Source organism: Falco naumanni, chromosome 5 (genome assembly GCF_017639655.2).
Source record: "Falco naumanni isolate bFalNau1 chromosome 5, bFalNau1.pat, whole genome shotgun sequence".
Lineage (NCBI taxonomy): Eukaryota > Metazoa > Chordata > Aves > Falconiformes > Falconidae > Falco > Falco naumanni.
Window position 1 is genome coordinate 2,718,283 of NC_054058.1, and position 24,976 is coordinate 2,743,258.

At 46.4% G+C, this 24,976-nt stretch overlaps 1 protein-coding gene across 4 annotated transcripts in view; it reads right to left on the bottom strand.

Moving 5' to 3' along the window:
* Nucleotides 1-1,024: 1,024 nt before the first annotated feature.
* Nucleotides 1,025-24,976, bottom strand: part of STXBP5L (syntaxin binding protein 5 like) — a 209,063-nt gene continuing 185,111 nt past the window's right edge. For all 4 annotated transcript variants that reach the window (XM_040597097.1, XM_040597095.1, XM_040597094.1 and 1 more), the window contains 6 exons: nucleotides 10,737-10,976; nucleotides 9,429-9,789; nucleotides 8,324-8,489; nucleotides 5,862-5,973; nucleotides 5,281-5,501; nucleotides 1,025-4,214 (listed from right to left, as the gene is read on the bottom strand). In XM_040597097.1, coding sequence (XP_040453031.1) covers nucleotides 4,173-4,214; nucleotides 5,281-5,501; nucleotides 5,862-5,973; nucleotides 8,324-8,489; nucleotides 9,429-9,789; nucleotides 10,737-10,976 — 1,142 coding nt within the window. In that variant the 3' untranslated portion in view covers nucleotides 1,025-4,172. The remainder of the gene's footprint in view (nucleotides 4,215-5,280; nucleotides 5,502-5,861; nucleotides 5,974-8,323; nucleotides 8,490-9,428; nucleotides 9,790-10,736; nucleotides 10,977-24,976) is intronic.

The window sequence follows — 24,976 nt, forward strand, 5'->3', positions numbered from 1 at the left end:
GGTGGTTTCTTCACTTATATACTGAAAAAATGTTTTTATATGCCCATCTTCATTACAGTGCGCATGCTGTGCTGTGAAAGGGCTTCTGTAAAAGGAATAGCTAAACTGTTTTAGAGAATTTCTTTATGTGATACATTTATACAGTATGTGCAGTAGAGTACTTCTGTTAAATATTTGTGTAACAAGCTCTATTCTGGTAATTCAGGGAGCGTCTAATTGACGTAAACAGTTGAACTGTAAAAAAAATTTAGAAAATAGGTAATTATACAAAACAAAACCTGATTCTCAAATTTTCCTTTATCATGTCTTTTAAATCAAGGTCTGAAACTTAAAAACTCTGGGAATGGATTTTGTTTTATTCATCTTTAAATAGCTTGTACGTCATTGAAGACTTGCCAACTCTGAAAACATATAAATAGCCTACTTCCATGTGTCTTCTGTGCATGCTCTGCCTCTCTACAGCTCTAGGTGTAAGATTAAAAACATCTGGTCAAACCCAGAGGTGTGCGTGTGCGCTTGGCCGTCCCGTGTGTTGGGTTTGGGATGTGGTTGTGAGCGAGAGTTCTCTAAGGGAGGACGTGAGGGAACAGGGTATCCCAGGGAACAAACAGCGTTCTCAGTAATTCCAGCCAGTCTGGTCTGCTGTAACTGAGGACTGCGACGCTGGAGCTACAGCAAAGTTTGGGATTTTGCTTGAGGCGGTGCTGTCTGAGTGGGAAAGGTGAAAGCACGTCATTTCAGTCCAGCGCCAGCTCCTGTCCTCAGTTTTCTTACAGCAAGCGAGGTCAGGTGCTGTGCTCGTTGCTTGGTGCGCTGCAGCGTTACGCCTTTAACAGCCTTTAGGAGCGTTCAGGTCCGGCCTTTCAAAAATCCCACACTCCCCCTCATTTCACAATAACCAACCTGGCAGGAGTTGTTCCTCCCTCACTGAAGTTTTTAAGTGATTTTTTTTTTTTCCCAACATACATGGTAAATCTTGATAGAAAGCATTTAACAGTGTGCACTAACAAACTTATACAACATATACATTACATATATATATTTATATATATAGAATGTTCTATATACAAACATATACAACTTTTTAGATCTCTACAGACTACAAGAAAATTGGTAATTATAGTCACAAGTGGTGAACTTAACAGAAATAGTAACTTGTAACTGTCTGGAAATATGTAAAATGTGTAAGAGTGGAAAGCAAGATACAGCTGTGACCTGATGGGGAGTACTAGAGAAAAGTTGCTTAAAAGTTTAGTATTAAAAATGGTAAGTTGTAAGTTTGAGGGATGCTGAATTCTCCTTTCTCTGCTGCATAAAAATGCAAATGGAAATCTACTGGCAGGTGTTTTTTTCCCCTGGTGTTAAGCTAGAGACTGTTGGCAGCCGAGGTCAGTCAGGCATTGTGTAAAAGACTTGCTGAAGACACCTTTCTCTCTGGGCGTGCTGTAGTGATTAGCAATTAAAAGTTGCTCTTAAATTTTTACATGTGATTCTCAAACAAGCGAGCGAGCTCTAGCTCCAGCCTGAAGACATCGCCACCGAAATCAAGGCGAGGGGGATCCTTCGCAGGATCGGCCACTCACCCAAGGTGCAGCCGAAAACTTAGGCAGAACCGGGAGCTTCCTTGTCACTGACTTGAAGCGGCCGCTGCCCGAGCACCACATGCTCCTGCTCCGCCGGCTGCTTCCTTACACCAGTTCACAGTGGGAACTGGCCCTGGAGCCCTCGGGTGCACCAGTGCCACACTGGAACCGGTACCGGCCTTGCCACCTGCACCAGCTCCGCAGAAGCAAACGCAGAGCCAGGTGTGGAGCGGCCCTGGCCTGGCAGGAACGAGGGCTGCTGAGCTCCTCTGTGCTGGCAGAGAAGGCAGGAGGAGGGTGGGCTGGAAAGCGGGGGGGAGGGTTTGAGTGCTGCCCTGATTGATTTTGTTGCCCAGAGACTAGTGGAGTGGGTCTGGAGTCCAGGCCGGAGCGAATATCCACTTAAAGAGAAGACAGAATTGCTGTAACGTTGGTCTCGTTTCTCACTCCAGATGCCTGGTTACAGCGGCGCTTTGGGGGCCTGGTGCTGGCCGACCCCCAGCCCGGCTCCTCGCGGCCGAGGGGTGAGCCTGCCGTCTGCACAGCCAGCCCCTGGGCTCACGGGCACGCCAGTTCCGTAACTCTCAGCAGAAACCAAGGCGTTGCTTGGGCTTTGACCTTTTTCCCAACAAGTTTTTACAGCTCTCGCAACTACAGAGCAGTTTCTGCTGTCACAGAGGAGAACTTGTGGAGTCTCATTCTCGGCAGACCTGTCACAGCCATCATTTTGATTTTGCCTATAGAGAAACTTAAAAATCCTGTAAAGCATGAAATTCCTGCTGTGCTACAATGTGAATTTAAAACTTAACATCTCCAATCTGTTCCAACCCTTTAACTTGTGCAGCTGGGCTGAGTGAAGCCAGACTTGTGGACTGTACAATTTTCTGGGCTCCATTTTACAGTAAGAAAAGGACAGACACGGGAAAGGCATCTTTGAGAGAGAGCATCGGAGCGGGGGGTGAGACCCGGGCGAGGAGGGGGGTCCTGCACGAGCGTCCGTCAGGGCTCCTTGAAGGAACAGAGGCTGTCACTCTTCTCGTACAGAAAATTTTTAAATGCTGCTTTTCCACCTTTTCCTCACTTTTCTAATTTGAAACCATGTCCAGGCACATGAGGACAAGCCCTCGGTGCCTTGTCTCCAAGCCAGTCTTGGGAAAATCTCTCACTACCGGCTGTCCCGCGCGGCGGTGAGGCTCCTGAGGGCGGCCGTGGCTGCAGCGCGTGCACGGACACGGGGTCTGTTTGCGCAGACAGGTAGTTGGTTCTACTTACGGTTCTCTCCTGTAGCTGCAGGTTGGGCGGTTTTCTGCAGAGTTCGCTGTTGAAAACAAACAAGCTACTTGGAAGCAAAAGAAAATTACTTTGAGCAGCGTGAGCAGAAAATCAATTGTCACTCACCCATGGTGTCATTTTACGTCTGTGCCAATTCAGCACCCTGTGTTGACAACTGGTTTTCGTGCTCCTTCCCTGGGCCCGTCGCTTATCTCGCTGCTGTGACCTGTCCCCCCCAGCTTTAGGGGGTCACTGGGCGGTTTCCTTCACATAATTTCAACCGCGCGCTTCAGAAAAATCGCTGCTCTGCGAGGTGCTGAGCAGCGGCTGCAGACAGAACGTGACAGGACGGTGGTTTCCCTTCTTGCCTTTCCCCACTTGACGAAGCGGTTTCCTAAGCTGGTTTTCTACTCCTGCTACTGAGAAATAAGGCAACCGAGTGGTACAGACACCACGGGGATGAAAAAGGCCATTGCCCCCCTCAAGGACAACGGTGATGAATCTAGAGCACATTTTAAACAGTATAGATACGGGGGACGTGTCATGTGCTCTGAATTGCAAATAAACCCTCTACGCTCACGTTTTAATGACATTTCAGATAGTGCCTGTCTAGCTACTTGGATAAATCTGTAAATTTGGGGCATAGGATTTTGTATTTATTTATTCTTCTGGTAGGCGTTAAGAGCACTGATTTCAAGCAAAGGTTTTCAAGGGAAATAAGTAAGAGTTATGAAAATGCAGCTCAACACATTTTTTGTTGAGAATGGTAGCAAACATGCCTGAAATGTACTGGCTTTTTGTAATGTCACTTTTAAAAAATAAAGATTTTTGCCATTTAAGTATTTTTTGGGTATTCTTTTCCTCAGAATAGAAATAAATCCCATTTTTCTTCAGTCACAACATGCTTTCTTTTTCTCTTTTTTTTTTTTTAAAGGTCAATTAGTCATGCAAAGTTTTATAAGTGCATTAACATTCGAGTTTGTACAGAATATTTTTAACCAGATGCACTCCCCACAGTTCATACCTACAGCTTCTGAAAAAACTACATGCCACAGTGATGGTTGAGTTCCTTTCGGAAAAAAATTGGCTACCGCGTGAGCCCGTTGTTGGAGTAAGACCCACACGGTTCCAGCTTCTGTCTCGCGGTCTGTAAAATTTCTCCTTGACTCCCACTGTGATGAATCCAATAACAGTAACAGGAAAACGTCTTCTAGGAGAAAAAAAACTGTCTCTGGCCAGTGACGGGTAGGTTTGGGAATGAGTGTTGCTTCCCTGAACAGAGTTCTTAATAAAGCCACGAGCAGCTGCTTTGAAAGTCTAAAACTGGTACCACTTTTTGTCCTTGTATTTCAGCATCACCTACAGAAATGGGAAACAAACAGATGGATACATGGTATCACATAGATATCACATACAGATACGAGGTATCGCCTCTGACACAGCCCCGTTAACTGTTGCAAACTTCCCAAGTAAAAAAGGAAGGGCAATGCAGTACCTCCCTAACGCTGTCATCAGGTCTTGAGTCCACTGAGACCTTCTATTTGATTTCATAATTGTTACATAAAAAAACCTAATAAATAAAGGAAATAGTGCTATTGCTGTTCATTAGAGGTTTTTCCTGAGGAGCTTTAACTACTTTTCTTCTGCAAAAAGTACAGAGGGACGGGAATAACCAGGAACTTGCTTTTTCCGCCTATGGAAAGGAGCTTATCTGTGGAGCACGGTAGATGTGCCCTGAATATATAAACTTTTTGCACATTTCAGGGCACATTCTTCCTGCATATTTTTGCCTCACACTTACAAAAGCCAACAGAAATGTCAAGGTCTTGTCCTGAGATGTGATGCACCTTAAATGAAAAATGTGCATTTTGGGAAGTGTTCTTTATGTTGTTTCATAAACATAAAATCAAAGAAATTCGCTGTAGCCAATTCCCAGCCTTAACAGCGTGGGGTGGAAGAGCTTTCCCTTTCCAGCTCTCAGCACAGAAGCTGTGTATTCCCGGCCAGCCCTGTGCGGTGTAACTACCGTGGTGTTGTGCTAAAATGTTCTCCTCCTCCTCCCGGGGAGATCTGTAAGGCTCCTGCACACACACCCACCTACCTGTTTTCTGCCCTACTGCACAGAAGTGGCTTAAAAAAAAAGAAACTGTAATGAATTAGCGAGAAAGGCAGGAGATGGGAAGCTCGAAGTCGAGAAGCTAACAATGGATGCTCATTTCTGAACACACCAAAGGAAGGGGTGTGCAGTGAAGGTTATTTTCAGCATCCTCATTGTTTGGGAGCAGGAAAATGGCATGTGGGTTAATGTGAGTGCACCTGAACCAGCGTGACTGGGAGAACCATACGTGATTTCCCAAAGGGAAGCAAAGGCTCGGTGGCAGGGTTGGCGGTTCCTAGTGCTGGGGGGTGCTGCCGGCGCCCCTACCTCGTGTGCATGTTTGGAAAACGCCTCAGCGCTGGCCATCATGCTGGCAGTCCTTTCATCCAGCTCCCCCAGCTTCTGTCCTCTCTCATCAAGGGCAATGCGCGCACGAGTCAGGTCCCCAATGACGCCTCCTGCGGCTCCTCGCACGCCTTCAATTCCGCCTGATCCAGGGATGTGCTGGGCAAGACTGCGAGAGGCTTTTCCTGCCGTGGCCTCGCCAACTGCAAAGGAGAAACGGACAGAGACAGGAGTGAGGTCCTGCCCGTGGCTTTCTCAGTGCTTCTTGCCCTCGAGCTGCAGCCTCGCAGCACTGACGCCGTTCGACATGCAGATGGCATGCGTAGATTTTGCTTTGTGCAGTCGTGGGCTCCTGCCCTCAACTGCTCAAAAGAAGCTGCCAAGGTGAAGGAGTCACAGCAAAGCACGATTCCCGCTCTCCACAATGCCATCTCTATTTTTTCATCAGTGATCTAAATCTTGCAGACCACTCCATCCCTAGATGACAGGTGCAGGGAATCCCCAAATTAATTTCTGCGTGTGCACACACATACACACCCATCCCACCACCGCAAATTACTTACAAAGCTCCTCTCTGTCAAAAGCTTGTCCACTTCCTCCAAAAAGTCCTTTGAGAAAGCCTCTGTTCTGGGCTTCTGGTGTTTCCACAGGAGTAAACAAATCCCCAAGCATGTCCTAGCAAAGTCAGACAAAAGTCCACATGAAAAATTAGTGAGGTGAAGGCAGCTCTAGGTGTTTGCTTTATTTGCATTAACGAGCCACACACATAAAATCGAATCAACTAATGTTAAAAGAGTCCATTGCGTGAACAGTATTGAGTATTTAACATTTGCGTTTCGTGACAGGCAAATACTTGGGCTAACGAGATCCACCCATGCTCTCCAAGGGGCTTGGTTTGTCACTGCTCGGTCTTACGTTCAGGACTACAGAGAAAAAAAATTTTAAGCAGTACAGAGTGAAAATAGCAGTGATGAGATCACCTTTCGCTTACAGAAAGAGCAGAGGAGACACTGTAATTGAATAATCAATTTGTTGTGAATTATGTGTTTTGCTTTAGTGATTATCCAGGCAGCAGGGCAGTCGCTCTCTGTTTGCCCTGTGTCATGTCCCTGAGTTCAGCGCCCACTAGCAGAGTTCAGAGAGTTTTGTTGTTTGTTGTTTGGTTGGGTTTTGTGGGTTTTGTTTGGGTGGTTTTTTAAACAAAATCCCATCATCTTGCACACACCCGCCGTTACTGCGCACGCTGGCAGCGCCATCAGTACCGCTATGCACGTCTGCTGAAGGTGCTGGCACGGTGCCGGGTCTCGGAGCAGCCAAGCCACCGAGCGCCCGGCTCCGATGGATTTGCAGTAGGACAAGCGGGCTCTCCAGAGCGGAGCTGCTACAGCAGGCGCGCAGCCCAGCGGCGCTGGAAGCGGCTGAGGTGTGTGCACGGGGCGCGGCGGCTGCCCTGTGGCTCAGCTCCATGTTTGCTCGCCCAGGCCTTGACGGGCAGCTGGAGCAGCCGCGCACGGCGCTGGCTCCTGGGGGTGACTCACCCCTCCCGCTCCTCTGCACAGTCACCTGCTCGGGGGAGAAAACTGACCGCAGCCCTTCGCGCCCCAGCGGAGGCTCTCGCGCAGCCTGGGTTTGTTATCCTCGGTAGCAGGCGACACTGGGGCGTCTGCTTTTTGTACACGTCTGATGACTCTGCCAGCCTTTCGCCGTCCTCTCTGCATAAAAGCCAAGGCCTAAGCAGCCACAGTCCAGCAGCACGGAGAAGCAAGGGCTGTGTTTCCCTTTGGTTGGTTGTCATATGAGGCTATTAAGGTTAATTAAAAATAAATATATATATAAAAACACTCTGGCTTGTAACAGCCTTTCACTGCAGGGCCAAGTTCTAAGATCCACTGGCAAACGTTTTGATAATTTTAAAATCAGTTCCCTGCAAAATAACGTCTCCTGCGATGCAGCCAGGCTGGTGCGCGGTGCTCCCGCACCCAGGGCTGCTCCAGGCCCGGGACAAACAGTGCTGCGACGCCAGCGGAGCGGCTCAGCGCTGCCATTCCCTAGGGCACAGCGAGGGCTGGCAGGACCGTTTATTCTACATTTCTATCCTAGTTCATTACTAATTATATCACCTAGCACTTATTCCCCCTGCTTTTTTCTCTTTCATTACTCCTGTTTCCCCCTGTAACCTCTCACAATTCCTCCTCTTCAGTAAATGAAGTTTTAATTTGCATTTTCACTGTAAAATATAACCAGCCCAGACCTAACATTGTAAAGATCTTTTCCTCAAAATAAGTTATTTTAATTAGACCATTTCTATAGCTATGGTATTTTAACATACAGTGGGAGATGCTTTCCTCGTGGAAGAAGGGGAGTACCAATTATCAGAGTAAAAACAATGGCAAATAATTTAAAAATATGTTAAAACAGAGCCTATTTTTTGTCCTAACCACACTGGCTTGTCTCATGCTCCCACCCATCTACTGAAAGCTGCAGGTATTAAGGCACTTCTAAGAGTTAAAATAAAAAATGATAAAAATATGGGAAGGAATTCATACTTTTGCCGAGGCAGTTGCTGTGTGGTTGGACACACGCGGGTACCAGCTGCTGTAGCTGCTCTCCATTTGCAGCTTCCCCTTCTTCCCCTTCAGTCGTTTTTAATGAAATCTTTTGTGCAGCAGGACCGCGAGAGGGGCCGAGAGGGGCCGGCTGCGAAGGGTCGCATTGGGGCAACCAGCTGCAGAGGCTGCGGTGCCTGTGGGCAGGCCACAGGCTCGGGCCAGCCGTCAGGGCACAGGACCGAGGTGACAACGACAACAAAAAGCCCAAACAGCGACAGAGCTCCTGCCCTCCCTCTGCTGCTGCGGCATCACTCAGCCAGGGCAAGTGGCGAGGAAGGCGCCTGCCCGGCTCCCGCAGCGCCGCCTTTGCTTCCCATACTAAACTAGCAGCAAACACGTGGCAACTTAGACCCGAGTCGGACCACGGGCCGCCCCGCAGCAGCAGGCGGGCAGCGCTGGCAGCGTTTGAGCCCTACCTGCAGGTTGTCACACATCTCCTGGCTGTACGTCAGGCGCTGGATCTCTGTGGGGGAGCTGAGGTACAGAGCTTGCCCCTCGTTGGTGAAGCAGAAGGTCCGTGCTATCCTCATGTCTGTTACAGGCAAGTAGTTGATGTCCAGCAGCGGGCGAAGGCTGGGCAGGCTGCAGGGAAGCAGACACCCGCGTTAGTCACCATCCGCCACGCACCGTACGCCCGCTCCACGGCTGCATTTTAAACCAACGTTTAAATTTCTGCTTTTCGTAACTGGAATAGTTAAACTGCAGCTCTAAGCTGAAAAAATTCTGCTGTCAGCACGCAGCCTGCCCGCCACGCTTCGCTTCCTTGCGTGGAGACGCCCCAGCCGCTTTGCTGCAATGACCCTTAGGGTCCTGCTACTGCCGGGATCTGGGATGCGCGGCACGGCGTGCTTGTGCCGCGTGGCTGGGCCGTTCGCAGGGCAAGGCCTGTCCCCTGTTACCGCAGGGGCGCCTGCGGACAGTGGGGTGGCAGGGCCCTGCTTCCACCCTGGGGACAAAGGCTCCTCCGTCACCTTTGCTGCCCTCCAGCTTCTCCCAGTTTGTGGTTTTGGACAGCAGTTTCCAAAAGGGAACAGGGGTGAGGGCACGACTGGGGGGCTACTGCTCAGCCAGCAAACTGGCGGGGACGGGAAGGCAGGGAACCCAGGCGCTCCCAGCAGAGAATCGTCCGAAACGGCAGGAGTGGGACTTGCTGCTTCACACCGGCTCAGCAGGACCCTTTAGCGGCCGAGTGTCTCTGCACTCCTCTGTACCCAACCTCCTATAACTCAGCAAAACTGTAAGGGTTTGCTTTTCTGACAGTTAAAAGTCACCAGCCGTGAATTGCCCCGGGTGGGGGACTGCTATGAAGAAAAGCAGTTTGCTCTGCCGTGCGGCTGCCTTGGCTCCCTGCGTGGAGACAGGCTGAGGAAGGGTCTGGCAGTGGGCAGGGCAGCGCGTGCAGTGTGCCCACCAGGCGGTTAAAGCAGCACGTCAGGCACCCTGGGGCAAACACAAGCGGGATGTGATGGCACCGCACCACCTCTTTGCTTAGTTTTTCCACAGGATGAGTTAGAAAAGTACCTCAGTGTCATGATGTGCCCATTGGCACAAAAGCACGCCAGGCAGACGCTGTTACAGAGGGTGACCACATCTGCTTGCAATAAAAAGGACGTTTCGGTGATGTTGTGGACATAAAGACATGTTTGGGAAGGCAATGAGAAGACTTTGGCTTGTTTTTCTGAACAAATGACTGCAAATTGATGGTCACTCATATCCTGCGAGGAGGAAGGGGAATGCATGACAAGTTTCCTTTTCCTTGCTTTTTCACCATCGTCGGCGCTGTGCGGGTCCCTCCAGACCTCATACGGTGGATGTGTCAACGTCCCCATGCAGTCCAGGCAGGCGAAGGTCAGCACAGCTCCTTTCAGTGTCAGAACTGTGCCTGCAAAACACAAATTCCTCTCACCGGCACTGGCACCACAATTAAACCGGTTGTCGGAACCGTGAGCGCGTGGCACGGCTGCCATGCAGCTTTTGTAAACAGAGCAAAGACATTAACCCAGGTAAGGTGACACGTCCTGCTTGCTCGGCTCCTCCCGACCACACAAGAGGTGAACAGGCTGCCCGCACTGAAGGAGTCTCAGGCAGCCGATATCAGACAGCGCATATAATAGTGTACTGAGTACCACAAAGACAGGCTGGTGTTTATCTCTGCATTATACTAGCAGGGTATTTATTCCCCAGCAGTAAAATTGCTCCTTTTAGCCTGGTGACCTTCCAGCATTGTTTTTCTAAACAAACCGGCACTGGAAAACCTCTGTTCCTGTGCATTCTCTGATTTTTGTCATTATTTTACTTTAAACATCCAAAGTGCATACCGCCTCTCCTCAGGCCTGACCTCTCACCGCCCTCTGTTCTCTCTGCTACACCATCTGTCCCTCACTCGGCCCAGGAGCTCTCCTGGTACATCAACCTGCCAACATTTTTGTTTCCTTTGCTGAACTCCCTTCTGCTTCCCTGCAGCTTTCTGAGAGCAAGACACCCGAACTGCTCGCAGCACCCCGGGCAGGACTGCAGCAGAGCTGCAGCAGGACTGTAATTTCACATGGGGAAGGCACTCCGCTGATTTCTCTGTCCTCACGAGAAACATGTCGCATTGCCCACGACACGAGGCAACCTTCAGAGCCAACACAACCGGCGTGTTTCGGTTCACGAAGCTGCGGGTCTCTCACGAGCATCTTTCTTTACCTCTGTGCCCTCTATGTAGGGGCGACCATTCTTACCTCACGTGTTGAGGAATTTCTGCCCCAAAGGCCATCCGAAATCCAGTGGTTATTCCCCCTGTTGTACCAAGAGAGATAACAAACGGGCAAAGAGCTGCGCACTTACCGCTTGGCGACACCATGACTGGCTCCGACTGCCGTGAGTCGTCGCTAGCAGGCAGGTTGAGGGAGAGGATTAAGACCATTCCGAGGCCCGTTCCAACCCAGAGGCAGGGGGACACGGCAGAGTCGTTCTTTCGGGCAAAGGACTCCATGAAGTACAACGCGGTAATCGCCTCCTTCGAGTCCCTGTCGATACTGGACACACTGGAGCTTCGGGAACGGCTGAAGGAGTTTTCCCTATTTTCTGCATAAACAAACAGAAGCAGAGAGGCATAAGGCGGCAATTCTAGAACAGGCACAAGCCTGCAACAAATACAAACTCCCTGTAGAGTACAGAAAATACAGAGTTGTCGTAACCTGAGCAAACATTCTGATAGCAGCACGGTGCCAGCTTGCTGCCAGCGTATAAATAAGTGTGGAAAATGCTGTCAGACTTCATCAGTTAGATCTGCATTAGAAATAGCGGCTTATTATGGAGATTAGCATAGACTAATTAGAATTTACAACAGCCTTAGCTCAAAGGACTTGTTCTAAATAGCACAAAATAATTTTAGACCCATATGTTACCAATGCATTTAAAATTAATCCATGTATCTCACTGCTGCAGGACATGAAGGGAGACACCATCACCAACTTCGGAGCACGTGTCCTTTGCTCTGCTCCTGCCTCCACTGCTGGGGCGGTTCCAGCGCCGCGTTCACAGCCAGTGGTTACTGTCAAGCTATTAATAACAGCTCTTTGGGGAAAAGACACCCATTGCTAAACTGATCCCAGCATCCAAAACGTCTCAGGGTACATATCTGCGCTGGCTTCCCAGGGGGTGGAGTGAGAAACCTGCTCCGCGCCCTTGGCCGACAGCTGCATCGTTCTGCCCAAGCTTTAGCAGGCGACAGCGAGAGCCAGCTGGAGACAGAGCTGCACTGTCCTCACTACAAACACCACGGCATGGAGACCACCTCTGAGCTTTTCAGAGAGCAGGAACACCCAACAGGCTCCGACCGCTGCAGGGCTGAGGGTCCCTGCTGGGCTTTGCTGGGTGCCAGGCAGGAAGCACAGAGCCGTGCAGAGAGCTCCCAGCATCAGCGGGGTGGCCGGTGGCAACGTACTGGAGGCGATAAAGCACACTGAGGCTAGAAAGCTACCGGAGAGTAAAGGAGCCTGAGGGAAGAAGAGTAGGGCTGGCTGCTAGCACAGCAGTTCTTCACAAAGCTGTTTGTGCCAGTGCTGCTGTCTACCAACCTGCAGTCAAAACCAGGGCCGGACTACTGGAACCCTCACATGCTCTTCTGCAACAATGACAACCAGAGGACCAGGAGGTTCTGGAGGTGGGGAAGTAGCAGGAGCTTTTGGACCCGAGATAAAAGGCTCGCCTCTGAGCCCACCATTATGAAGTAGATCTGTGTCTGGTACGAAATGATTCCTCTTACAGCTCAGAAGAGAGAGCTCCCTCTTCAGAGCCAGCACACACGTCTGGAAGGAGGAAGACCTTCTGCCACGGCTGAAGAATAAAATTAGACAAGGACTTTCTCACGTGCCCCAACTAAAAACTGGGCTGCACCTCATACTGTATCTGTGGTTCCTGCTCTCCATCAGAAGCACCAGCTTTGCTGGGGAATCTCTTCCTCAGACAACGCGCTGCAGCTTGTTGAATTCGCCCACCCAGCTGACGGCACGGACTGCTGAAATCACCCTCCTCGCAGCAGCTCCCTGGGTTAGACTGGGGAGCGCCACGGCAAAGCACCGCTGCGACCGCGCCAAGCCTTGCTACATGCGCTGCCTTAAAAGCTGGCACAAGGCACGGGGGCAGATGCGATGCTCCTGCTCCTCTTTCACACTCGGGACAGCTTCTGTTCTTTGAGAGCATCCGTAACTTCCAAACGGGCGCGTCACCAGGTAGCTGTCCTTGGCACTCCAGTCCCACTTCCACGGAAGAGAACCTTACGTCTGCTTGCGCTTCCAGGCACTGCCCTCAGCCCGTTTCGCCTGCACGTAGGCACCGTTGTACCTCTCTAGTTCTGGCTCAGTACTGCTAAATACATCTTATAAAACTGGGATTGTTCATTCATGTGCAAACACAGCTTCTAATACCTTGAGAATTAGTGTCTCCCATAACCCCAAGCACTCTGTACTTCTCCTGCAGTGAACTGGTTGGCCCAGCTCCTTCCTAAGCACAGTGACAGCTGCCAGGTAAAGAAGGGGAAGACAGTAATTTCAAGGCAGAGATCATCAGGGCTCCACAGATATACAGATATATATATATATATATATTTTACCCCCCAAAGGGTACCTGATTTTTTAGAAAAATGTCATTATGTAATTAATTTTCTCTTTAACAGGTGTATTAATATCACAGTCACATAAAATTCAAATATGGTAGCGCTCAAACCGAGGAAGATGTTGAAAGGACAAATGCAGTTAGTGTAGGCGCATACATGGAACTTAAAATATATGATGTGCCATTTGCATGTGTCATCAAGCTTTCTCCCTCCCTAAATTAACAAGAAATGTTCCTCACTCCTGTAGAGTACAGTTAACTAATACATCTTTGCAGAACCGACACTAACAGATATAATCTTTGGGACGCTGCTGGGAACATCCTGTGCCATTTTCTATTACATATACTGCTGAAACTGAAATGCTAAAGACCAGCACAACACATGTCAAAATTTGGCGTCATTAAACATATCTGGACAGCACATGAGAACCCGTGACAGGCTGCAATCACCATGTGACTATTGGCTAGCTCTAAAGCAAGGTAGGAATCTCTCCTCTTCCTACATTTCAGGACAAAATTTAGCTTAGGCCTGTTCTGGGACTCCTCTCTCAGAGGTTACGCCCCAGATTCTCTATCTAGAAACCACTCCATTGTATCCACTTTGGGAAATTTAAAAAACATGTCATATCCCTTCCTAGCACGACTGCAATGTTTTTAAATGATGTCTTGCTAAACGAACACCACCGATCTGTAGCAATCCTTAACCCAACCACCATATTCTGGGTTTTCTCTTGTATTTTCCTTTTCCTGTGCTGCGTGATGGGAGCAGCAAGGATGCCAGCGACACCGCCTCTCCGAGGAGGGACCCAGGGCACCCCAGGGCAAACCCAGTTTATCTGGGCTCCCTGCCTCAGGGGGCGGGGGGGTGGGACGCTCGCACCGAGGCAGACACTCTGCTGCTCTGCAGTGCTCCTTCCCCTTCTCTTCCTCCGCAGAACATCCCGCTACACGGCACTTCCTCATACACGTGCTCCTGCCTCTAAACTGCCTCCTGCTCGGAGGGAGCCCCGTATTCCCTTTTCTCGGAGAGGCACATATCCAACTCCCAGACCCCTCTGCTCCCACCCAGCCGCCTCTCTGACGACTACATCCTTTTTCCTCCTCTTCCTCCACCACACCTGGATTTCCTGGCTCTTCTCTTATTCCAGACAGGTCTCCAGGCCGTTCCTGCAGCTAGCAGCAGAGGAGCCGAGAGCACCGTCAGAGGGGTCCAGTGTCCCCTGAGGCTGATGGGTGACTACCATCGGGGAGATGCTGCTATTCAGGCTGCTGGGCTCTGAGCAAAAGCATTATCACCTGCAGCCGGTGCATTTCAAAAAGCTGCGTCCCATGGGTTAAGACCACACAATGTGAGCACCACTCCTCTCCTAACAGCAGCCCTGCTTTCCGCAAAATGTTTTCATTCCGCCCTGTCCTGTGCATGGACTGGGTTACCGAGATGCTGGTGGAAACTCAGACACCAGCTTCCTTCGTGATACTGGACTGACTGTTACAATTCCAGCTATGAGCAGCAGCGCACAAAGAGCAGGCTTCGGATTTAAAAGCAACTCCAAACCCTCTAAGCTGCTACCCACCTCACGGACAGAAACACACAGGACACTCCAACGCACATGCTAAGATAAAACAAAAGCCGTGGCTCTGAGTCTTACCTTTGTTCATCCGTGTGTGAGCAGTACAGTGACGCTCGTCGTGTGAGAATGAACTGATTCCGTGTAATTGCTGAAGCATTGCCCGTCTGGAAATGTAACCTACTGCCACGAACCGCATGCATTGCAAAAGGACAAGAACAATTGAGCCAACCGTCATCATGACATTTCTGTGAAAGCAGCCCTGAGCAGTTCCTGTCCTAGCTCTTCCCTTGCACGCCAGAGCTGTCCCGCTGCACTGCACCGCTCTCTAGGAGAAGATTTAATTTAGGGATTAGGGGTTTTCTGAGAATTTAGACGATAATTTGAGTAAGCAATTCCATTTGTTTCACCTGTCACCTTTACAGAACAGAGATTGCAGAGATTGGGTTTTTTAACTTCCTTTTGCTTTGTGGAAGTAAAGCTGGAATTTCCTCACTTTCCCATGGAATTAAAAGAAAAAAGGAGGGAGGATATTAGTAACAATATGTATGTTATCTATAGGGGAAACTCCTGACTTCTTTATTCTCAGCTGTAGCAAAGGCTTTGTAAGGGGACACACAACCTCACCTACCATCTTTTCCAAGAAATTGTCATTGTGATTATTCTAAAATAGTGGAGTTAGCACTAACACAGAAGCATAAATAAATAAAACAAAACAAAGTAACTTTCTTCTTGAAGTTAGGAATCATGAAAGTAAAAGTGTCACTTGTTACGAGGCATAAAAAGAACCCTACCAGTGACAAAGATTAACATTTTCACTGCAAATGTTTACATTCATTACTGAAGAGTTTTGCAATTTACTGTCATGGGTCTTGGACACTATTTCTAGGGCCTCTCCTGGTTTTAACATACCGAGTAAATTGAACTACTTATAAAAAGTACACAGAAATCAACCTTTGTTTTTTGATATGGAAACCAATATATTCTGGAAACAAAGCTAAATGGTTGATATTCTCCTCACTTGGAGATTTCTAAAAGTTTTAACCCCAACTCTCAGACCTAACAGAAGTTAATGTAACTATTAAAACTTTTCCCAGTTTAAGGATCATCATACAATTTTAAGAAAACTCTATCACTTTCAAAGTTACATAGTCAGGGAAGCATGCAAAGCTCTGAACGCCAGTGTAAACATACAGTGAAGGAATTATACTTCAGACACGAATTTGCACACAGTAACTCCATAAAGACACGGGGACCAAACGGGACCGCTGACGGCACTGCTTCAGCAGCACACAGGAGCCAGGCGCAGGGGGCAGCGCGGCAGGGGCTCACGCATTTAAGAGCGCTGCACGCTTGCTTGGCTGAAAACACCTTCAAACACATCTTAACCGCACCACTCCAAAGCTGCATTCCACACAAAGCAACTCACTAGAAAGCAGCAGAAGTTGTCTTAAGCACAAACAATGCAATAATAATCTGGAATTTTACTGCAAGTGATTCCTACTGGATCAACTTGAACAAGTTTCCCATAATGTATGTTGAAAAGCCTGTGAACCCACTGCTTGCAGAGCATTCACACCAGGGTGGCTACGTCTGCTTAGACGGCTCTCACAGCTGGGGGATGCCCGACCCTCCCCGGAACATGGCCTGAACCGTGCTGCCCTGAAGCTGCTGCAGTTACAGCAGCGTAACCTGAACGGCTTCATGGAATCGTACAGATACAAGACTGACGTAAACGACGGCAAATAAAGGCCTGAAAGAGAAAACAGATTCAAGTCACCAGACTTGGATCTCCATTTTGATATTTCCAGAATATGGTAAAGTTCAGGCTTGGGTTTTAGTTCATCATGTTTTACAACCAGGAGGGAACTGTTAGGGCAGAACTATTCTTCATATCGAAAATGAAGCAGAAATAAGTTATTTTTATAGAAATATAAAAATGCAAGAGATCTTTCCAGTAAGTAATCTGTCAGACTTCCATATTCAGTTGTATGAATCACTTCCCTTGACTCATCCGAGCAAACTGCCTTAACATCCAGATCACCAAGAGCTCAATTTGGATATAGGTTATAAGTTCGGACATACGTTTTTTAATCAAAGACATTACAATTCTCTAGAACTTAAACCTTAACTGAAAATATCCATTCTGCTGAAGCGTCTGTTGTAACAATGATAGTTTGGGAAAGAACAGCATGCTGTATAACTTTCATATGTGGAAGTACCCAAGAATAAGGTGGAGACAAAAGGTATTATAGAAGAAAAACCTTGGATTCATTCAATAACAAAATCAAAATATTTAATGTTATAATGAAGCAAGTGAAAGCATTTTAACAGACTTTTTTCCCTCTCTGATAGATCATCTGCTTGTGTAACTGAAGTGTAGTTAGAAAAGCTCTGCTTTAAAAAAACCCTTTGGAACAGCTACGATACGTGAACCATCTTAGAACAGTCCTATACTCCTCCCTAGTTCTCCGTACATAACAGCCTGTTCCATTCTGCCACAGAAATACCAGAAACCACCACCACTTCCAAAAGGGTTTCCAAAATTATTACAGATGTAGAAAAACAATTTATGTTGATCTGGAGTGATTGCCAGCAAGCAGAAAAACGCTCAAGTTGAGCATGCAGTGCAAAACACACCCTCCAAATTCAACATGCCCGGAGTACAGTGTGGAATTAGCTTAACTTAGAATCAAATCATCATTTTAATTAAAACTGACTGGAAATTCAGTGAATGCAAGAACAACATTTTCACTTGGTTGTTTGATAAACAAGGAAAATTTGCAGATTCCAGTAAGAAAACAAGTCGATCCTAACATCCTAGTAGAACCTGACAAAAAATGTACTTCAAGTAAAAACCAGGCTTGAACTCCACCTAGCCCAGCAGTCGGAATCCAGGCGTCAGCAGCTTGCATGCACCCACGCAAAGCTCTTCTCCGCTTCTTCCCAGGCCTTCCCTGCCATTCGACGTGCCCTTCCACAAGGCGCCTCAGTCTTTAGGCAGCCGCCCCCCACTGCCTTTTCCAGGGACATGGGGCATTGCAAGCTCTGTTGTGACCAGATTTAGGCAGACGCACAATTAAACTCCACTTAAAGCTCTGAGGGAAACCAGTGGTTAGATCTGATAAAGATTACAATTCAGTCTAAATGACAACAGCTCCACTGGCTTTTTGTAGCCTGGTGACTGTGGCAATAGCACAAAACTGGAGGCCATAAGCTGTAGGCACAAATCAGTAACAGGGCCAACTCCATCCATCCACCCACGGCTTCTGCACCCGTGGCTACAAAACACAGCGTGGGACAGCGTTCCCCGTGTCTCCTCTGGAAGGCGGAGCCTGTCTGGTCCTATTTTTTATTTACTGCGGACCTAATATAAAATACGAATGTATTCTGGGGAACCTGAACACCATTGCTAGGGTCTGGAAACTGGGCTCCACCTTGCCATAACAACCTTCTTTTATGCATGTCCTCTAGCAGACTGGCTGGGCGAGTGGCACGCCCCGCCGGTTTGGGCTCAGAAGCCCTCTCTCACACTACACCCTAAGGGGATGGGTCGAAGAAGGTGGGCTGAAATGCCCCCTCGCTCCCAGGACCAGCTACCGTTAGATTTGACGTGTCTGCACCACAGGCAGACTGGGCTTTGCCCCTTGCTCACCTTTAAAACCTCTCTACGTCTCCTTTCTAGGAGGAAGCAGAAAAAGAGAAGGTTTTTATTTTACCTACAGTAGAGAACAAGCACACACGCTCCCATCTCCACCACAACCAAAAAAGAACTTAACATTATGGACAAGCCACTTCTGGAAACAATTACATTCCCCTAAGAATAATCTATGGCTCTCGTAGTTCAGTGTTCAACCTGAATGCTTTGAAATGGATTTGAAAACCTTACAGAAGATGCTGGAATATCCTTCCCTGGAACACTTGCTTTTTTCGTTGCCAAATGTTTTATTACAACCATGCAGAATTTGCTGTTCAGAAATCTTTGAGTCTGCAGTACCCATTAGACCAGAAGCGCTGTGATTTTGCTAAACACAGGAAAAAATAACGTCAACTTCCCAATAACTTCTTTTTTTATTTGACTAAAGCTTTCTGCAGTATGGAACAGGCTTTCTAGATATAGAACAGGTCCTCTACGCAACATTGTCATCTGCTTCTCTGCTCAGAGAAGAACTGCGGTGATGAACTGGGCAGTTAGTGGAGACTGTGGTTTACCGTAGTCTCCAAGTTATTTCCTACTGTACTGTTCTTACTGTTACTGGTTACAACGACGTCAAGTAACTTCAAACGCTAACAAAACTGAAATGATTTACAAGCAGAACAAACACCATAATCCCCTCACTGAGAAATAAACAGATTTCAAGCCAAGGGTTTTTCCATCTGCCATGAAAGCCACGGCACTCTGGGGCCTCGTGCAGTGCGGTCCCACGACGGCTGGAACGTGCCCGGCGCACCAGCCAAGTGCCACTTTGGCCGCCTGCTTGGGCAAGGGCGTTTACCAGCAATCACCCCCTCTGCAACAGAGAGGCACAGCAAAGGGAATGCGGTGGAGAACATGAGCTGTTCTGAAAACCTGCCAGAGACGCAATAACCTCCGCAGAGAAGCCGTTTTGGTGGTTAACTACCCTTGTGATCAAAACGAATCCCCTACTGTCGCCCTGAAGCCATGCCTCTGCCTCAGTAACTTACGGCCATTACACCCTGTCCTTCTCTCAGCAGACATGGGCAGCAGATGGTTCCCTTCCTCTCTGCAGTACCCTGCCGTGCATTTGAATAATTTTGTGCTTTTTCTCCAATATTTTTCCTAGATCAAGCAATTAGGCTTTTTCTCTCTTTCCTCGGAGGCTGGGGAACCACTACCTTTGAAAACCACAGCCATCACCTTCCAGGCCATCATCATTTAGTTCACATCCACACGTGGGCTTCAGACCCAACAGATGCAAGAAGAAAAGGAGCCAATGATAAACCCCAAACCCTCCCTCTCCTCCCCGCACGGGAGGGAAACCCAATGGTCACGTTCACTCACCCAGTCCCAAAGCCCCAGTGTGCTACGCAGGCAGGACCGCTGCGGAGGACGTACCAGCACAGCCACCCCTGACCAGAGAAAAATCGGTACGAGTTGTACAGGAGTCACGTAGGAAACACTGTGACACACAGCACAGCGTCGGCTGAGCCTGGTTCCTCGGGCTGCGGACGCTTTGTAAGATAACCACACAGCACCGCGCCTCCAGGACCCTGACCACGACGTACCCGACTTCCGAGAGCAAATGTCAGCCCTTCTCTGGGGCTTCATGCACACGTTTACAGGCTAACACTGATTAAGGTACAGATTAAGCCTAAGACTTTGGAAACCTCGTTACAGAAACAACAGACCAAAGTAACAGGCTGACACACATACACAGAAACTGACTGCAAACTTCGCTGAATCTAAAAACCAAACGAAAAGCTTAAGAAAACCTCAGCGCCAAAACCTAAACCAAAATCCATCAGGAAAAAAATCTGGAAGCCCCTGCCAGGCTGTCTACAAGGCTTCTTATGGTGATCCTCACAAATACTTCTGAATAACAAAAGGAATGTAAAGTATATAGCATATACCAAATACTACACTTTTCCAAAAGAAATCGGACAAAATCACATAAGAGACAAAGCAATCTATTCCCCAAATAGTTTTAATCATTCTATATGCAGATGCAAATGAGAAACTTCAAGTCTAAAATATACTGGATCTATTAAAATGGAAATTATATTGTACTTGCCATAGAATTTTTGATAAGGTTATTAAAGATAATGACTAAATACTCTTGAGTGGTTCGTTTTGCCAGCTCACAGTGACATTCCAATTCAAGTGCTCTATATCAAATTTTAACTACATGTAATCAAAAGAGTTAATCCGAAAGCTGAGGTAAATGCTGAAACTGAATTATGTTAAAGAAAAGCTAAAGTAATTCAAAGACTCTGCTCTTAGCATTCCCAGAAAATTAACATGCACAGCAAATCCTTGTTAAGATTCCTTGCTCAGAGGCAAGTTTGCAGCACTAAGACAGACCTAAATGGCCTTTCTAGTCAAGGGGGATTAAGCCAGACTAGTTAAAAACGACATAATGGGAAATAAAAATAATGAAAAGAAGACAGACCGTTTTCTACCACTGCTGATGGGAGAAAACAGATTTCCAAACAAGTCTTTTCTTTCTTCCTAAGACATATGATACAACCACATACGGACACTCATATACAGACCGCCCCGATTTCTGTGGGCAGAGCCTGCCAGCACAAGCTCTTGGTGGCACCCAGCAAGTCACGGCAGAGAGAACCTTCTGAAGAATGCAAACTGGCTTAAAAAAGCAGAATGTTTGAAAAAAGCAACAACCAAGAAGTATCGAATCTAAAAGACTTCTCAGAGTTAGTTATAATTTATCAAAGCAAAGAGGACTGTGTGCCAGTGTATGTATTGTTGATATTTAAAAGCACAATCTTAACCTGATAATTAGAAACTGGAGTTTATACACTGTGCAAGAAAGCCTTATCAAAGAAATACAATCACTAACTCCTAAAACCTCAAAAATCTCTGGTCAAAAAGGACTAGATGAACTTCCAGCAATGGAATTTCCTATATTTGTAGTTTTGTCTACAGTGCAAATAAATTCTCATATTATTGCAAGGAAGAAACAGCTTAAACCACGATTGTTTAGAATCAATAATATGGTATTAAGAACTTGTAAAGTTCTAATTTTTTGCTAAAATGAGAAATAGGATATCAAGCAAGTAGAGTATTTATTAGTATAGCTATGAGTATATTGCACTTACGAAACCAGAAGATACTACAGGACAACATATAACATTTTAAATAGCATAAATGGTATTTAAGAAGTGCTGTATCAAATGTCTGGCTAATTATTGACGAAAATATAACTTTAACAGGCTATTTGATCTAGATGCTTGTGTTTTGGGGGAAAAAAACCCCAGGCTTTGAAAATGAAACAGCAGTAATCGTTAGCTTGGAATAAAGTCTACTTGAGTTTAAAAAGCTTTAGAGCTTTTCAAGTTTTTCCATCTTGGATGAGGATACTGGGAAAAACAAAGGTTTAAACAACAGCAATCATGCACACAGAGACACCACTTCTCTGCTCATTACTTGGCTTTTGAATTCTTCTTCTATGAGTGTGGAAGAAATATCAGCATTTTATGAAACTGAACATTTGCAATATTTTGACCAGCAGAAAACAAGACACCCCCTCTCCCTCCATTTTCTTCCTATGATTCATCATTGCAAAGACGTTCTTCAAAAATGCTTTTCTATATCAGGAATCCTTCTGCGCATGTAACGAGGTAAGAGTCAGCAAAAACTTGACAATCAGCTAACAGGAATGAAGTCAGAAGAATTTATTGTGTGAAAGTTGCTCGAAAATACACTTGATGAAAACGCTGGAAATACAGTTCCTATTGCACAAAAGATCAGATTTAAACAAATAGATTTTGAAATCCAATGTGAGAAGAGAAGACTGATTAATTATTCTGATACTTTATGATTAGTCACCAAATTCTATTATCTTTTAAATCTACCAAAATTAGAAGAGGTTGTAAAGAGCAGGAACTGGAAGCATTATTAAAAAAATCTCCAAGTGTTATCAGTGCCTCAGACACAGGCTTAAGGAAAGGTAGGAACCATTTAACCACACAAAAAAAGGCTTTGTAAATTTTTTTTAAATGAGTAAAACCTGCTTAACAGTACTGAGATAGTAATCTCTAATCAAAATTCTACTCAGAATAATAAAATCCTATCGAATACTAACCTGAAATACTGCCTCTCCAGCAAGGACATAAACTGTGTAACTTTATTCACCACATGAGAATATATATATATATAAAATATAAATCATTTCTTGTGAATACATCCATTGTTCATTGTAGCATATACTCCTAAATAGCCAAAAAATTCTTAGCACAGAGAGGATTTTTTCATTTTATTGTGGAACAGCCCAAGCAGAAGGTTTTGATCAAAGCCAGTTCCACATTTTGGAGAGAATGCTTATTCTCAGGATATTCTTTCTCAAACCTTTTAACTTCTCGTCTCCCTCCTCCTTACCCCAAGCCTAAGACTCTTTCCAAGGATCATACCACCTTCCACCATATTATTTAGTTAAACCCCTTCAGAAATAAATCCAAGCCCTTGCCAAAATAGCACGTCTAGAAATTCAAGATGCACGACGCACAGCGGAATGGCAGTCATTCCAGCCAGAGCGGTCAGCAGAGCCAGAAGTCAAAAGACTAATACCACAGGCATCTAAAAAAAGTTTAGGCAAGTTGGACAGATGGCTTTGTTTTAATGAGAGAACATAAATAACCAGAAAATTATTTTCGTCTGTAGACCTGCTGAAAGAAAGGAGCCTTGTACACAAACCCACACACCTGAGGACAAACCCGAACCATGGTCCATCACATGACATGTTAATACAAATCACTCTAAAGACTGTTTGGCTCCTCCTTGCAACAGTCATTTCACTGACCTTACTGGGAGCTGTAACACCACTCAAGTGACACCACTGATACTTTAAAATAGGGATTTTTTAATGTCACTTAACACCTCACCCCTGAAATAAAGTTAGATGACTATCTCTAGAAAGAGATATACTTTAATATTAAACTTGATAGGTATTCTAATCAATGATAACCCACAGAAAGTGAATCTTTCACGATACTGATACGCAGAAGGCATCAGCATATCACCAAAAGTATCACTGTATCACTAAGTGTCTTGTACGCAAGGGTCAGTGGGACCTTAGGGGGTTGTAGGTTCTGCCTGCCAGTGACCCTGCTTACTCTGGGAGGATGGGAGGGAAAAAGAGAAGCAGCAGCATGAAAAATTGAGGTAGTACTGGGGCCCAGTTATGTCCAAGTAGGGCTGATACTGCAGCAGTATTTGCATACAAGAATTCTAGAAGAGTGTGGTACTACACAGGATGAAGAAAACCACACAGGAATAGAAACTACTGTGGCAGTGACGTATTTTTGACCACGAGCTATTATATGACAATGGTACTTACCATTTTGTGCAGCACATAAAAAGAGGTAGATGAAAAGGTTATGTTACAATCACCATCAATAACTGATGTGGAGGAAAAAATGGCAATTAGGCAGATGAAAGCTGTCCTTAGGCACTGGAATTCATAAACACCTCAGAGCTCTGTAAATCTGCTTTAGTACAATGTTCACACAGGAGCCATTAATTAATCCAAGTTAAAACTGAAATTTATAGTAGGTTTAGTATTTAAACAGGATTACTTCTTATAACTGATTGCTGAGGATTACGCTTTGTCATACGTTATCGAAGCCTACAAAGCGATTTAACATTTTTGCTGTTCAGCCTACGACTTAATCTTTGAAGCACCCACAGTACTGTGACATTCTCCTAAAGGAGAGATGGTTGGATGGTCAGTGAAGAACCAGCAGTGTCCCAGCTGAAATGTCACTGCTCCCCAAGTTTTGACCCTGTTCCTCTGCGGAAGATTAATACTCATCTAGTAAAGTCAGAAAAACAGATCCCACGGGCACTTCTCTTTTGCTTTAGTGCAAAGGGAGCTGGATAACGTCACCCAAACCAGAAAGATGCTTAAGCTAAACGCTTCTGACCTGAAGGAGCAATGAACAACTCAAAGGATCTCTCTTCCACCAGTATCTCTTCTGGTGTGACAGACTCTGGCGATGGGAGGTGACTTCTACCAGACACCTAATGGCGCAGCTGGCAGATGTGACACCTTCAGTGAGCACAGCCATTTCGCAGAGCCTCTGGCCGTGCTTCGCTGTGTCCCACGAATGAGTGCAGGGAAATGCTGTTCTTAAATCAAGTGGAAGGCGCTGCTAGACAACACTGCAACGTGCTTTGGGATATCAGCTCCGCTCCAGGCAAGAACATATTCTTGGAACCCTCTGTGCCAAATTAGGATGTTTTCTTACAGGGTCTCTCACATGTAAGTACTATTTTTCTGTCGCGTGATCCCCCCAGTAGTCAGAAGAGGGTCCAAAAAAGAATTTGCTATTTTATACCAAAGGTTCTAGTAATTTGCCATTAGTAACAAAGGTATTTGCAATAATTTGTATTTGAAAAAATACAATTAGACACTCTGAGTGATACAATCCCTGTGCTCTGACTTGCTTAACGATCAGAAAAATTAGGGAGTACTGGTTCCAGCTGTAAAGAGCTTCTGTCGCACCAACACCTTTGCAAGTGGGCAGGTCAGCATACAAATGCTCCTTTACGAGAGAGAAAGCTAGCATCATGGTGCTGTCAATTGCCTACCACTTACAGCATCATTTTGTCATGTATAGCACAAAATCATTCTGCAACTTGATCAAAATTAAAGCCTGGATTTTTAAAAGACTTAGTTGTCAAAATCAATTATTTTAGTA